This window comes from Euphorbia lathyris, chromosome 3, assembly GCF_963576675.1.
Source record: "Euphorbia lathyris chromosome 3, ddEupLath1.1, whole genome shotgun sequence".
Classification (NCBI taxonomy): Eukaryota; Viridiplantae; Streptophyta; class Magnoliopsida; order Malpighiales; family Euphorbiaceae; genus Euphorbia; species Euphorbia lathyris.
In genome coordinates, this window is record NC_088912.1 from 98,383,170 (window position 1) to 98,399,161 (window position 15,992).

Genomic DNA, 15,992 nt, shown 5'->3' on the forward strand with positions numbered 1-15,992 from the left:
AATTCAGTTTAGAGTTGTCTCCAAACCACCAGGTCACTTCCAAACTAATCTGATCATAAATTGGTCGAACAGAGGTCCAAACCGATGAATTTGAAATATAGCGCTTAGGCATACCAGATTGATAAAGGAAATGATTTCGCATCAAAGACGGGATATAACCATTTTTTTGAATCAAATCCCAGCTGAACTTACCAAGAAGAGAATTGTTGAACAGTCCAATATCCTTGATACCTAGCCCCCCAAATTCATACAATTGACAACACTTCTTCCATTTGACAGTAAGAAGCTTTCTCTGATCCTTGTCCCCAGTCCAAAGGAAGTTTCTGAACGCTTTAGCAATCTTTGTGGTGAGAGAGGATGACCACTTGTAAATCATAAGTGAGTGAATTAGAGCACCTGTTAATGCAGATTTTATCAGAGTTAGCCTTCCTGCTAAAGAGAGTGACCGTCCCTTCCAGAGACTAAATTTAGCAAGGAAACGATCCATAAGCAGCTGTAAATAACGAGCCCTTGGAGCCCCCTGAAAAATTGGTACCCAAGATAATTAAACGGCAGCCGAGCAACACGAATACCCAGAATATTAATTAGCCGATTCCTGCACTGATTAGTAATAGATCACAAACATATGAATAAACGTGAAAAAAATTAAAAAATTATACTATATTTAGTACGAGTTGGATAAAAAATTCAAATATTTCATCGAATTTAAAAATATTGATATTAAATTAGAAAAAATGTGAACTCCTTCTTTTAAGAACCAATTGATATGCAACTCTTGCAAAATAAAAAACAAAATAGATGTATTTTACAATGATGTTTGAATTGATCCAACTTACAAACCTTAGAAGTAAAATAGCTATTGACCGATATATTTAGGAGTAAAATTATACTATTTTAAATGTTAGGGGTATATTGCTACTAAGGATATTTTTTTAACCTTATCCCTTGAAAATACAAAAAAAAAAAAAAACATAATAGTTACAACGGCAAATTACACCTATGACCACTGAATTTTACTCGTTTTCACGATATGACTATTAAACTTCAAAATGTAATATAAAAGTCATTCAATTTTATATTTTCTAACAATATGACTACTACACTTTAACCAACTCCTTAAAATTACCGTTAACAACCTCGAGATGGAAATGTTTAAAAATTAAAGTTGTTTAAAACCACATTTACTATGAGATACATTTTTTATTTTTCAAAATTACCATTTCTTGAGTTTTTTTAAAAATTCACTTTTTTTTTTCCAAGCAACACCTAAATAACCTAACGAAAATTATAAATAATTAAAGTTGCTTAAAATATTATCAAATTTTAATTTTTTTTTATTTTGAGGCGTTAATTAAAATTTAGTAGTCATAATATTAGAAAATATAAAATTACTTAATTTTTATATTATATTTTGAAGTTTAATAGTATACGGTAAAAATGAATGAAATTCAAAGGCCATATGTATAATTACCCGTCACAAATAAGTATTGAAATATCCTTCATTTGATATTATCCTATTATAATTTCTTCCAAAATTGCCCCACTTTGAAAACATGGAGTACATAGCCTTATCACTTTGAAAATATCTGAAAACATGGAGTTAAAAGTAGGGTATTGCTATATACCGCACCCAAAATTGCTAGCACCGCGGGTATTGTTATATACCGCACCCAAAATTGCTATCACCGTCCTCATTGGACAATTTTGCCCTTGCCATAAAAATGTTGTCAAAATTGAGGAAAAAAAATTTTGAGAGAAAATTTTGAATTTAGCCTAAACGGATGCGGTATACCGTCCGACCCATGGTCGGAACGGATGCGGCGTCCGTTCCACCATGGGTTGGGTGGTACGCCGCATCCGTTCCCGCCATAGGTCGGACAGTATGCGGCACCCGTTCCGGCCATGGGTGGAACGGATGCGGCATCCGTTCCACCATGGGTCGGGTGGTACGCCGCATCCATTCCCACCATGGGTTGGGTTGTATGATGCATCCGTTTAGGCCAAATTTTGAAATATACAAAATCGTAAAATTTTTAGTGACGAAAAATACTAAATCATTCAATTTTTTGTGACGAAAAATTAAAAATTCTTCTATTTTTTGTGACGAAAAATGCAAAATCGTCATGAAAAATATGTATTATTTTCATGAGTTCTTTGATAAAAAAATATAAATCTTAATGTTTCCGACTCGTAATCATCCATTTTCGAGGTTCCAATTGTCACATATCAATTATTTTCATAATTTTAATTATTGTTGTTCGGGTTTATGATTTTGGAGAGAAAATGCAAGGAAGGTAGAGAAGATTTGAGCAAATTCCATTTTCTTGTTTCAAAAAGTGAGGAGGGCAAATATGTCCAAAATGGACGGTAGACCGGAATTTGGATGCGGTATATAGCAACTCAATAAAAGTATCTAAAATATATAAAACTACTTGTATAGTTTATTAATAAATTTGTTTAAAATATTTCTAGGATAATTAAACAACAGTCAAATTAATTTTTTAAAATTTTCAGTACTATAAGACCAAAATTAATCTTATTTAGAAATATTAAAATTAAATTTGTACTATCTTTTTTATAATTTGTCCGATTTCTCAGTTCGATGCTCCCTGGATACCCTTTAGGAGATCCTCTTCTAATTAAATTTTTATATATGCACTGGGACTCGAACACAGAATTATAAAGCTAACCTTAATCAATAAGTTTGTACCATTTTATTCGTTAAAGCTAAATTTACGCCTTTCAAAATGTTAAGGTAAAATTTATACTTAATGACTGCTTGTTTTCAATTTTTTAAACTGTTTTTTAGCTTTTAAATCTAAACAGGAGACAAGAAATATTTAGCAAAAATTCGAAATAACTGTTTTTTTTTAGAAAAATCAATTAATATCTGTTATTTATTAGTAACAGCTAACAACTAACAGGAACGTAAATAGTAAACAGGAGCTGGTGAACAACGGTTGTTTAGTATTATAATTTTTCCTAAAATTGGGTTTGTTTGGCTACTTGTTGTTTGCTGTTCCTATTTGCTGTTTGCTGTTTGCCTTTCGAAAAGACTACTTTTACAAAAAGCAAAGATTCTTTGTTTTTGTAAAAAACTACTTTTCAACTCTAAAAAGCAAACAGAAAGTGTCTAACTAAGGGGGTGTTTGGTTACTCCTTTTCATGCTCCTTTTGCATTTTCACTTCAAAAGGGAGAGTTTTAGGTGTTTGGTTAGTGACCTCCTATTTGCCTTTTACATCTGAAAAGCAGCATTAGGTGTTTGGTTAGTGATCTCCTGATTGCCTTTTACACCCGAAAAGCAGCCTTTTACAAAAGCAGGGAATCTCTGCTTTTTGGAAAAGCAGCTTTTTCCAACAGCAAACAGCAAACCGTAACAGCAAACAGCAAACAACAACAGCAAACAGTAGGGAAAAAACGGGCCCTAAACATCTATAACCCTTTAGGTGCCCGCTATGGTTACTTTGTTTTTTACAAAGTACCGTTACTTGGTGTGGTTTTCACCATTTGATAATAGAGCATAAAATTAATCCAATGGTGAAAAATAAGTAACCAAAACACCTTTTAGTCTCCTATGAAAACATAGAGTAAAAAACAAAACCTTATCACTTAAAAGAATATCTACAACTGAGATAAATAAAGAATACAAAAAAGGCACAAATCTCACGAGAAGAAAATGGAATACAGTCTGTTTTAGCCAATAATCCACTCACTCACTCCGTGTCTCACTTTCTCCACAAATCTACAAATTCAATTTTGCCCCCTAAAATTATTACACAACTTCAGTTTAGTTCAAATCCAACAGTTTTAAAATTCACAATATTTGATAAATTAACTCAAATTTGATGGATTTTTAAATTTCTTTTTATGAAAATACTTATATTATTCTATTAGATTAAAAAAATATAAGTACAACAAGAAAATTATAAGAAATAAAAATTCATATAAGTACAACAACAACACTGTAAGAAATAAAAATTCATACAAATACAGACTACATCCAATACAAGATCCACGAATAGAAGAGAAACACTGCAAGAAGAAAAAAACTTATAAAAAATACAACTAACACAAATGAAAGATAAATCATATACTTGTTGTAACTCTGAATCCGTAGAAAAACATATGCAATCTCATTTTCGTCATTTAAACCCTTCCAAACATTCAGATCTGTTCATTTCTTTTGCTGCAACCACGTAGATTCAGCGTGTCATCTCTTTTGCTTGCAACCACATTATATAATGCATTATAGCCAATAACCCACTTGCTCTCACTTTCTCCACAAATCTACCAATTCAATTTGCCCTCTGAAGTTAGTGGACATGTTCAATTTAGCCCAAATCAAAATTAGATATCAACCTCATTCAGAATTGTCAATATTTAATAAATTAGCTCAAATTGGACAATTTTTAAGACATTAAAATTGATTGTAATTAGGCTAGTCCGTCAAATATTAACAACTTCAAAACTAAGGGCATATTTGCTCCATTTGTTATTTTCTATTGGAAAAACAGAGATTTCATGTTTCTTGAAAAAAATATTTTTCATGTATAAAAGATAAATAATAATCCCTAACCCAAAAACACATAACACTCTCAATTTTAATATGAAAAGGCAAACATGAGAAAAAAATAAAGTAAGTAAAGACACCCTAAATTAAAGAATAAATTTACACCCATTATCATTGAACTTCAATTTTTAACGGTAAGACCACAGAACTTTACATTTCTTAACACTGGTAGCCACTCAACTTTAACTAATCTCTCAAAATGAAAATATTTAAGAATTAAAGTTGTTCAGAACAATATTTACCACGAAACCACATTTTTTATTTTCCAAAATCACATTTTTTTTAGAGTTTTGTCTCTCTAAAAATTCATTATCTCTTTTAACCAAACAACACATAAATGATCTCAAAACAAAAAATTTCAAGAATTAAAGTTCCTTAAAATATCATTAACTTTTCAAATTTTTTTTTTAGTCCATCAACAATCGTTTTGAAACATCGAGTGTCCACTAATATTAAAAAGCGTAAAGTTCAGTAATCATACCATTAAAAATTAACGTTCAACGATCATAATATTAAAATAAGTAAAGTTCATGTAATTTACCCCTAAATTATACATAAAGACAACTGAATCTATATACCCAAATACAGATTTCAAATTCACCCTTTAATTCACAAAATCCCAATCTCAACCTCAACCTTACCCTCTCTATAAAACCCCCAAACCACCTCTCTATCCTCCCTAAAACCATCAAAGTTTCAACCTTTACAAACTTTCCCCCAAAACCATGAAAACCCATCTTCTCCTCCTCCTCCTTGTCCTCCCCCTCTCTCATACCCTCCAAACCCCCCAATGTGACAAACCCAGCCATGGCTCAGACCTCCAAGTGTTCCACATATACAGCCCATGTTCACCATTCAGGCCAGCCAAGCCATTATCCTGGGAAGAAAGTGTGCTCCAAATGCAGGCCAAAGACCAGGCTAGACTGCAGTATTTGTCTAGCCTTGTGGCTGGGAAATCTGTGGTCCCAATTGCTTCTGGGAGGCAGATAATTCAGAGCCCAACTTATATTGTTAAGGCTAAAATTGGAACTCCTGCTCAGACTTTGCTTATGGCTATGGATACTAGTAATGATGCTGCTTGGATTCCTTGTTCTGGTTGTGTTGGGTGTTCTTCTTCTACTGTTTTTGATTCTGTTAAATCTACTTCTTTTAAATCTGTTGGGTGTGGTGCTGCTCAGTGTAAACAGGTAACTAGTTTCATACTCTGAAACTCGGTTAATAGTGTGTTATTTATTTTGTTTCAGTTTAAAATTTATATTTTTAACAGTTTAAAAACAAAAAACTATGAAGTAAGAATATACAATTTCAAAAGAAAATTTGTTGTTTTTATTTTCCCATTTCCGTACCTGTTTTTAATTCAATTTCTGACACGTGATATAGTTATAAAGTAAGATAATTATGTTAGGTATCAGGAATTGATCGTAGCGATCCGTAAAAGGATAGAAAAATAGGAAAATATCAACAAATTTTGTGTGTGTAATTTTAATAAAAATGAGTAACTGAATTAAATATTTACAACTAATAGCTATAATTTGACAAGGCTATGATTAATAAGTGCGAGATTATGAGTTCGTTTGTTTCGGCTGTTTCTGTTTGCTGTTACTGTTAACTGTTTACTACAGTAGTTGTTTCATAATTTTACCAAATATTTTATATCTCATGTTTTATATTAAAAGACAAAATACAGTTTAAAAAATGGAAACAAACGGACATTAATATTAGAAACTCAATCAAACAAAATAAATTAAATCAAAATATATGAAACAAAATAAAAAAAAAATAAGGAATTAAAAAGATGTCTTGAAAATCATTTCCAATCATTTAAGTTAGATATTTGTTTCAGATATTAGTACATGTAAAAAAAATTGGGGTAAATAATTTATTAGTTACTAATTTTTATCTAATATATTTCTAACTTTTCTATTTTGATAATTTATTATTTAGTTTTTATTTTTTTTTCTTTATTCAAACGTTTAATTAAATTATTAACCAAAACTAGCGAAATAAAACATAATTATTTTGATAAATAATCGGGTAAATTACATTCATGGTCATGTAATTTTATTTATTTTTGTGGTATTGTGACCAAACTTTAAAATATAATATAAAAATCATTAAATTTTACATTTTTTTTAATATTATGATCACTAACTGTAATTAACACCTCAAAATAACTGTAATTAACACCTCAAAATAACTGCTTACAAAATAAAATTTTCTAAGAATTGCCGATCACATTATTATTATATATATTTATTATTGTTATTTTCTTAGGAAATTTCCAATTATTCAATTGATGAATTGTCAGAATTATTCTTCTGCAAATTAGATGTATCTATGTCTCGATCTAGTTTAATAAATTTATATAAATGACTATACTATATATAAATAAAAATAATAAAAACATTTAATTAATTGGCTTGTATAATTATACTATAAAAAATAATTCATAATTAATTATTATTTTTATGGGAAAAGAATTTTTTTATATATAAATATGGGAAAAAGAATTTTTGATTGTATTCTTATGTAACTAATTCACAATTCCAAAGCTCCCAATTATAGCTAAACTCCAAAAAATCCCACCCTAACCCATGTGAAAAATCACAGGTACCCAACCCCACTTGCAGCGGCAGCGCGTGTCAATTCAACATGACCTACGGCAGCTCATCACTTGCCGCTAATCTCTCTAGGGACACACTTACTCTCGCCACGGACCCAATCCCCGGCTACACATTTGGGTGCATTTCAAAGGCCACAGGCACATCTGTCCCTCCACAAGGGCTATTAGGCCTCGGCAGAGGACCTTTATCACTAATGTCCCAAACTCAAAGTTTATATAAATCAACATTTTCTTATTGCTTGCCTAATTTTAGGGCACCTAATTTTTCTGGGTCACTTAGACTTGGACCTACTGCTCAGCCTGTGAGGATTAAGACTACACCTTTGCTTAAAAATCCGAGGAGGTCTTCACTTTATTATGTTAATTTGATGGCTATTAGAGTTGGGAGAAGAGTTGTTGATATTCCTCCGGCTGCTTTGGCTTTCGATCCCGTCACCGGTGCCGGGACTATCTTCGATTCCGGTAATGTTTCCGACGACTCCCTACTTTTGCATTTTGGATATATATCGGTGCACGGATGACGTGGTGCGTCGTGTCAATGTTTTATTACTTTTTTTATTTTATGCATTTCGAGTATATGGTGCACGACTTTGAAAGAATTGAACGAGAAGCCGTATATGAGGTGAAAATCTCATGTACGGTTCTGTAGAGTGGCAGTCTTTTCTGTCAACTTTTCTACTATCACTCTTAAAAAAACCAAATTCTGCCTTGCGTATAGTTGATAAAGTGATGACCTGACGCATCGAGTGAATAATTTGATGACACGTCATATATACTAGTTTAAAGTTTATATTTTACAGTTTAGGATTTAAGATTTTCTATAAATAATTAAATAAAAAATAAATAATTAATTACATATATTAATATTTTATTAGTTTATGTGGCACATGTCATTAAATTATTAGTTTAGTGTATGTGCGTGCATTATATATATATAGTAAAATCTTTCTATAACTAGTAAGTTATTGGTTGAAGTGGTTAGAAGTTTATTTTCCTTAAATAAGGTGTTCAGATCAAATATTGAGAATAACAGAAGTAGTTATTTACGGGATTCGGTTAAGTTTAGTATGGATTCAGTTAAGTTTGAGTATGAATGTGACGTTGGAGTGGTTGGAATTTTAGTTTCCTTAAATAAGGTGTTAGGGTTGATATTGTGAATAGAGAAAGTAGTTATTTATGGAATTCAAGTTAAGTTTGAGTATGAATGTGTTAGAGAGTATAGGAGAAAGTGATAAAACCAATCATATACTGACACTTGCTATTTTCGTTGATTTTATCCTAAATGTCAAGTTTAAATTTTAAAATTTATATTTTAGGGTTTATAATTTTTACATAAATAATTAATTAAAAAATATTTAATTAATTAGTTACATATATTAATATTTTATAAGTTAATGTAGTTACGTGATTTTATTACGTGATTTTAATATATTTTAAATAATTAATATAATATAAATATAATAAAAATAATAATCGTATCAAATGAATCGTGTTAAGTAGAAGTAGATTATTTCCGTAATACAAATTATCGTGTCAAAAATTGATAATACTAAATGAAGATATAAATAATTAACAATAATTATGTTAATAATGGAATGGACATAATAGGACATAATAATCATCAAGAATAATAATTGTAGTGGGCCAAGAGTGTCTAGAATAATTTGTGTATTTAATGGGTTTTTACCTAATATATTTATGGGAAATTTATACAGAAATTCAGATTTGAAAAATTATTTACAACTATATTAAATACTAATTTAAATAATATCAAATTAAGAAAATTATTGTTTTTCATATATTTTAAGAACTATATTTTATGAATTAGAACTGTGTTTTATGAATTAGGGATTTAAAATATATATTTTAGGATTTAGGATTTATGAATTGATGTCTATAATTTATAAATTGAAACATAAAATTATATATTATTTGTGATATATAGAAAATAATGATATATTCAGAATTAAGTTTTTAATTGTAATTTTATAACCATATATGATTTTCATGTAAATAGCCTATATTTATTGATCTTTATTTTAATAATACTTAACTTTTACAGTATGTAAATAAATTTGACCGGTTTTAGTAATAATGTTAGTTAACTTTTTTTCTCCCAATTACAGGCACGGTATTCACCCGACTAGTTGCCCCGGTCTACAACGCCGTTCGTGATGCATACCGAAAACGAATTGGCAACGCAACCGTGACATCCCTAGGTGGATTCGACACATGTTACTCCGCACCCATTGTCTCGCCGACCATAACATTCATGTTTCCCGGCATGAACGTGACAATGCCGCCGGACAACCTACTGATCCACAGCACGGCGGGTGGGCTCTCGTGCTTGGCGATGGCTGCGGCACCGGACAATGTGAATTCGGTACTGAATGTGATAGCAAACATGCAGCAACAGAACCATAGGATTCTATTTGATGTGCCCAATTCAAGGCTGGGTGTGGCACGTGAGCGATGCACGTGATTTTTGTTTAGTTTGCTGCTTTATGTGATTGAGATGAGAGAGAACTTTATATTTAGTATTTCTTTTTCTTGATTTGGATTTGGTGAGCTGTATTTTCTAATAATAGATATATTTCTCGTGATGTTTAGATGTCTTTTTTTTTTTGCAACTAACTTTTAAAATGAAAAAAAAAAAAAAAAATAATAAGCAAGATTGAGAAGTGAGATGAAATTGATGTGATTTTGTTGTTTTAAGATGGTTTTTTCTTTTTCTTTAATGTAATCTTCTTTTGTTTAATGTAGGTGCATTGCGCATAATTTTTAAAACAAAAAAAAATCATTAATAAATATTTTTACTTGAAAAGATGACATTATTAAGCATATCTCAAAATTGACACAAGATTGAGGGACAACGCTCTAATCTCCATGATTATGATCAGTCACTTTAGCTAAAGTATAAGCTATATGATTCGCATATTGATCAACAAATTGAACACTACAATTATGAATAACCTTTACAAGAGCGTTACAGTTATTAAAAATTAAACTAAACATAGATTTCAAATTCTCATGATCATTTATAGCTTGAACTAAAAGTTGGAAATGTGATTGAAGCGTGACATTTTGAAACTCATTTGTCTTCGGCCAGCTTAAAGCTTCACTCACATCAAGACCTTTGACATTCAATATATCAGAAGTGTAAGGAAGCCTATCATTTCCATCAAATGCAAAACTACCAGAGTTCCTCAATATAAACAAGTGTTGCATCGACATTAAAAATAAGTGAACCAGGGGGTAACCAACGAGTTGTATCTTTTACCGTTCAAAATAATATTTTTAGATTTTTTTTTATATTCACATCAAATATATAAAAAGCTTACTTTCCAACTTTTAAAAATGTAAAATTTGTATGCAAACAAGATGGACTTCTCTTAAATAATAATCGTAAAATGTCTCCTATTGAGGAGTTTTTCTTTGCAGGACATTTTCTTCTGTTCTTCTCGTTCTCCTTTGATCATGGATTCCATGAGTTTTTTCCAATCTAGTCAGATGACATGAGTATTCTAAGTTAGAAGTGTCAGAGTATGGGTAATCTTCGGACATTTTGGATGTTAGCGGATCTTGTTTCCCGTTATAAATCCGTTTTTTTTTTATGGAGGTTAAATGTAATAGAAATAAAGTTGAAGCAACAAGATCCAAACTTACTTATGATGAGCTTTTTTATATTAATCCAGTTAATTGTGGGGGTGGGCTTGCTATATTGTGGAAAAATAATTGTACAACTCATCTTTTGAGCCACTCTAGAAATTTCATCGATATTTTAGTGTCCATTTTAGGGTCTCAAAAATGGCGTCTTACTGAGTATTATAGCTTCCTTGAGCGAAGTTGAAGGAGAGACCCTTGGGAGCTGTTGAAATGCCTTTCTCAATCTTCTGATCTTCTTCGGTTCATATTGGTGATTTCAACGATTCTCTCTCTCGATTAGAGAAGAAAGGGTGAAACTGCCACATGCCATCTCTCCTCAGTGGCTTTGGTGATGCGATTGAATGCGATTGAAGGTTGTAGGTTTTCAGAAGTTCATCTAGTTGGTTACCCTATTACTTAGGATAAAGGTAGAGGTTCAAATTGTTTAGTAGAAGAGAAACTGGATCGAGTCATGACTACCCCTAAATGGTTCACGATTTTTACTATGACCAAAGTTTACAATATGGAAGCTCCCTATTTTGATCATACTACTCTCTTCCTCTCTAATGTATGCGTTTCTGTAATTTTCCTTTGAGAATATTGGGCTAAAGAAGTGGACTGTAGAGACAAAATTATGTTGGGCTTGAATTCTAATAATTTATCCGCTGTTCAAGAGCATATCCATTCTTGTGGGGAAACCCTTTTAATTTGGGAAGACCAATTGAGCAATCAATTTAAAGAGAAAATCCATCAATGCAATGATCTATTTTTCAACTTAAGGGCCGACGTGATAGTGAATTTATAGAGCAGGTTGCTATTGCTCGTGACAAGCTTAATTCTCTTTTGGAGCAACGCGAAATCTATTGGAAACAATGCTCCAATTAGCAATGTTAGAATCTGGAGATCAGAATTCAAAAATTTTCCATCAGCCAACATCGAGTAGAAGGAAGAAAAATGCCCTTATTCAATTGAAAGATGCTCAGATATTTATATATTTCTATTATATAATATTTATTATTATTATTTTTAATTAATATAATTCATATTTTAAATGAATTTACATAAATCGGTTAATTCTTGATTAATTTTTGAAGGTTTTATCCGCTAGACTAGTGTCTAGTGACTTTTACAACACTGCTTGCACATATCCAAAGACCGTTCTATTATCTTATCAATGTTAATCATTTTTTTTTTTAGTAAAAATCAAATACCACCTTTTGAAAAACAAATCACATTTCTCTACTTAAAAAATGAACAATTTAATTTTTTCCTTTTTGCTTTTTCTCTGAATAGATGAATCCATAAAAATCTAGAAAATAAGAATATCATGATGTTATGTCACGGGTTGATCTGATCTGATCTGTATTTTTATTTTATAAAACATTGTACTATGTCACGGGTTACTTAAGACTTTGACAGTGGAGAATGATCCAAAAATCATTCAATTTCTCTGATGTAATATGATATTTCACTATCATCCTTTTTTAACTTTCTACTTTTAGAATTTGGATATATATAATAAGGGATTTAGTAGTAATTTCACATCTTCTATACTTTAGAGAATATTAATTTTATTTTTATTATTTAATATGCCACCTCAAAGGTTAGAAATTGTAATGGAAAAAGCAGCCAATTTTATACTTAATTTTTTTTTTAGAAAAAGATTCAGACCATCTATGGCAAATAGATGTTACATGTTGGGTGATTGCTAATTACATGATTATCTTTTCAATTGGGCTCTGTTTTTTATCGTTGAAAAAAACTGAACTGAACTAAATTGAACTGAACTGAACTGAATTGAACTGAACTGAACTGAACTGAATACTACTGAATACTGAATTGAATACTACTGAATACTGAACTTAACTGAATGCTATTGAACTTAACTGAATGCTACCGAACTTAACGAACTTAACAATAATGATGATATTAGACTTTAAAATAATTTTCATGATAATATTGGACATTAATGAACTTATAATAATAATAATGGTTCTAATAAATTTAATAATATCAATAATAAATAAATATATTATTAAAGATAAAACTAAATTGAATATCAAATAAAAGCCCGGGTTGATAAATCTTGGCTCGATAAAAGCCTATGAAATTAAATAAAAATAAGTCTAATTTAAATTAAAAATACAAATTACGTACAAACACAAATTTATATATAATTTAAAGCCTATGAAATTAAATACAAATCTTCATATGAATACATACTCTTGACTTTTTATTTTAATTAAGGGTTAAAGTGCAAAAATAACGTTTTGGGTCAGGAGTAATTTTACCTCTAACATCTAAAATGGTGGAATTTTATCCCTAACATTGATAAATTGGATAAATTTGAGAAATAATTCATAATATGGATGCAATTCCTAATTTTTAAATATGGATGCATACTTTAGTTTTATTTTTTTTCATTAAACCATATATACTTTAATAAACTATCATTTCTTGATTTTTATCTAATTTATAGATAATGATAAACTATAAATAATAATAATAATAAATAATAATAAATTATAGATAAATAATAATAATAATTATAATAAATTATATATAAATAATTATAATATAATAAATAATGATAAATCACTGAATACTGAAACTGGATGCTGAAACTGAATGCTGAACTGAACTGAATTGAATTGAATTGAACTGAACTGAACTGAACTGATTGTTACTGAAATTAAGTGATAAAGAACATGACCTTAGTTGTTTTAACTAGCTGATTTGACTATATGATTGTATAAATTTGTATGGTAAAAAAACCAATTAAAATTCTAAGAACTAACTCTTCTACATAATAATAAAAAAATATATATGAAACTGCTTAAGTGTATTAATAAACTTGTTTGAAAGGTCCGCTATAACAGTCAAGTAACTGTCAAACTAGTTCGTTCAAACTTTCCAGGGTAAAATTGATATTTCTTATAAACGTTAAAGTGAAATTTGTACCGTTTCATATGTTAGGACCAAATTTGCATTTTTTCATAAGCGTTAAGTCACATTTTGCCCTTATCCCAATTGAAATTGTTGGGTGTGGTCTAACTTGTAAGTTTACTTTATTAGTTACTCATTGACCTGCATTGGGGTTATGGGCAGATACAGGAAGAGGACCGGAGGATCCGGACAATTTTCCTTTCAAATCTCAGAGAAATATTATCGAGCTGTGAAAGCTGAATATCTAGAGCTCTTGGAATAGGATTGAGACTCAATGTACCAAATATTGGTTCCGGTCCAAATATCTTAGCACCGATGCTGAGTCTCCTGGGTAAACTCTAATTCAAAGTCAATAACCAAAGAAAGTAGAATCTAACCTTTACAGTGTAGAATAATTTTATGTTTAATGTCTAAAATCGTATAATTTTACCTTTAATATTGGCAGCCAAGAGCAATTTTACCCATTGCATTGATAAGTTGGGTTAATTTCAAACATCATTATAAAACATATATATTTTGTTCCTTATTTTGTACTAATTGCATATCTGTTGGTTCTAAAAAAAGTTTCATATTTTTTATGCTTTGATAATAAAATTAGAGATTAATATTTTAAAATTTGGCAAAAACTTTTGATTATTTTTTGTCCAATTCGTGCAAAATACAGTGTATTTTTTTCATTTTTCATGTCTAATAATATGTCTGTGATCTATTACTAATTAGTGATATAATGACGCACATGTGAAGTGTAGATGACAAGATTTATGACCGAAAAAATAGTTTGATGAACTCAATTTGTCAATATTAGGGGTAAAATTGTCATTGACTCCCAACTTTGATAATACTATTGCACTATTTTAAACGTTAAGGATACAATTGTTCATGCAGTAAATATTAGAGTATTTTTATACCTTATCCCTATTATGTTATAATTTGATTGTCGAAGACCACGTTACAAAAATAAAAATTAAGAATCAATATTATTTTTTCATAGGAACAGAGATTAAAGTTTCTCAAAAATGCAGTTTTGTTCTTATAACTAACTTTATATAGAAATTCTAGTTTAATTTTTTTTTATATAGTTTGTCTGATTTTTCGATTTGAGACTCCTCAGATACTTTTAGATAGATCCTCTCCAATTAAAGCTTTTTGCGTAAACTAGGAAGCAAGTTCGAGATCTAGCTTAAGCAGGATCGGTCTTGACAATTTAGGGGCCATAGGCAAAATAAGTAATAAGAACCCTTTTAATAATAAAAAATTTATACCTAAGAAAATAGGCTTTTTAATTTCAATGGAATTTCAGAAAGAAATAGGTCATCCTACATAATTTTATCACTATTTATATTAAAATAAATTAAATTTCATATATACATATAAAGACTATTTTTTTTTTGCCCCTTCCAGTCCTGGATCCTAAGCCGGCGCACTCCAAACTTATGCTCAGAACCGGCTTTGAACTTAAACGACTTGAGATCCTTAGCTACTTAAATCAATTTTAATTGGTTTCATTTTATTATTTTAATTTACCATTTTTAAAGCTAAATTACCTACAATTGAAAAAAGATAAAATTTAATTAAGTTTCTATTATTGGGACAACATTATCCTATTTTTAAAGATAGAATTGATCTTTTTCAACCATAAATAAATACCCTCTTTATTCTACCAATTAAATTGGTTTATATCGGATTAATTAGGCAAATGATATATGCAACCCTAAAGGTTGTATATAAGCATTAATTCTTCGTATGTTTTCAATAAAATTAAATAAAAATCTTAATTCTAAAACATTTATTTGTATTGGAAATACAATTAATTTACTAGTTTTTATGAATATTTAATAAAGTATCAATAAATGTTATTATAAAATTATCTAGAAAAACCAAATTAACACTAATAATAGTAATTTATGGGTTTTTATTTACAGCCCTTAGGACTGTAAATATCATGACCCTTAATTATAAATATATATATATAAAAAAAAAAACATTACTATGTTGACGTGGATTTGCAACTTATAGCTAAACCAACTATAAAACAAGTAGATGATAAAGTTGACATAAATAAAGTTATTTTAGTGAAAGAAATGTGATGTTTCCGTCTTGTTCTTATTGTCCCTATAAATTAAGCTAAAATTATTTTTAGCCCATATATTTGTCTGCATACTTCCAATATGTCCTTACCTCATTTACTTCTAATTTTTAGAATAATC

General features: G+C 29.7%; 1 protein-coding gene across 1 annotated transcript; it reads left to right on the forward strand.

The window, feature by feature from the left end:
* The first annotated feature begins 5,230 nt into the window (after window positions 1-5,230).
* LOC136223823 (aspartyl protease AED3-like) lies at window positions 5,231-9,797 on the forward strand. The gene is made up of 3 exons (XM_066011996.1): window positions 5,231-5,758; window positions 7,182-7,656; window positions 9,321-9,797. Exons 1-3 carry the CDS (start codon window positions 5,297-5,299, stop codon window positions 9,674-9,676), a joined length of 1,293 nt encoding a protein of 430 aa, XP_065868068.1. The 5' UTR covers window positions 5,231-5,296; the 3' UTR covers window positions 9,677-9,797.
* The last annotated feature ends 6,195 nt before the right edge of the window (window positions 9,798-15,992 follow it).

Excerpts from the sequence above, each read along its gene's own strand:
- LOC136223823 (XM_066011996.1), top strand. The coding sequence starts at position 5,297 with ATGAAAACCCATCTTCTCCTCCTCCTCCTTGTCCTCCCCCTCTCTCAT. Across the intron at positions 5,759-7,181 it reads GTGCTGCTCAGTGTAAACAG|GTACCCAACCCCACTTGCAG; the intron begins GTAACTAGTTTC and ends GAAAAATCACAG. Across the intron at positions 7,657-9,320 it reads CGGGACTATCTTCGATTCCG|GCACGGTATTCACCCGACTA; the intron begins GTAATGTTTCCG and ends TCCCAATTACAG.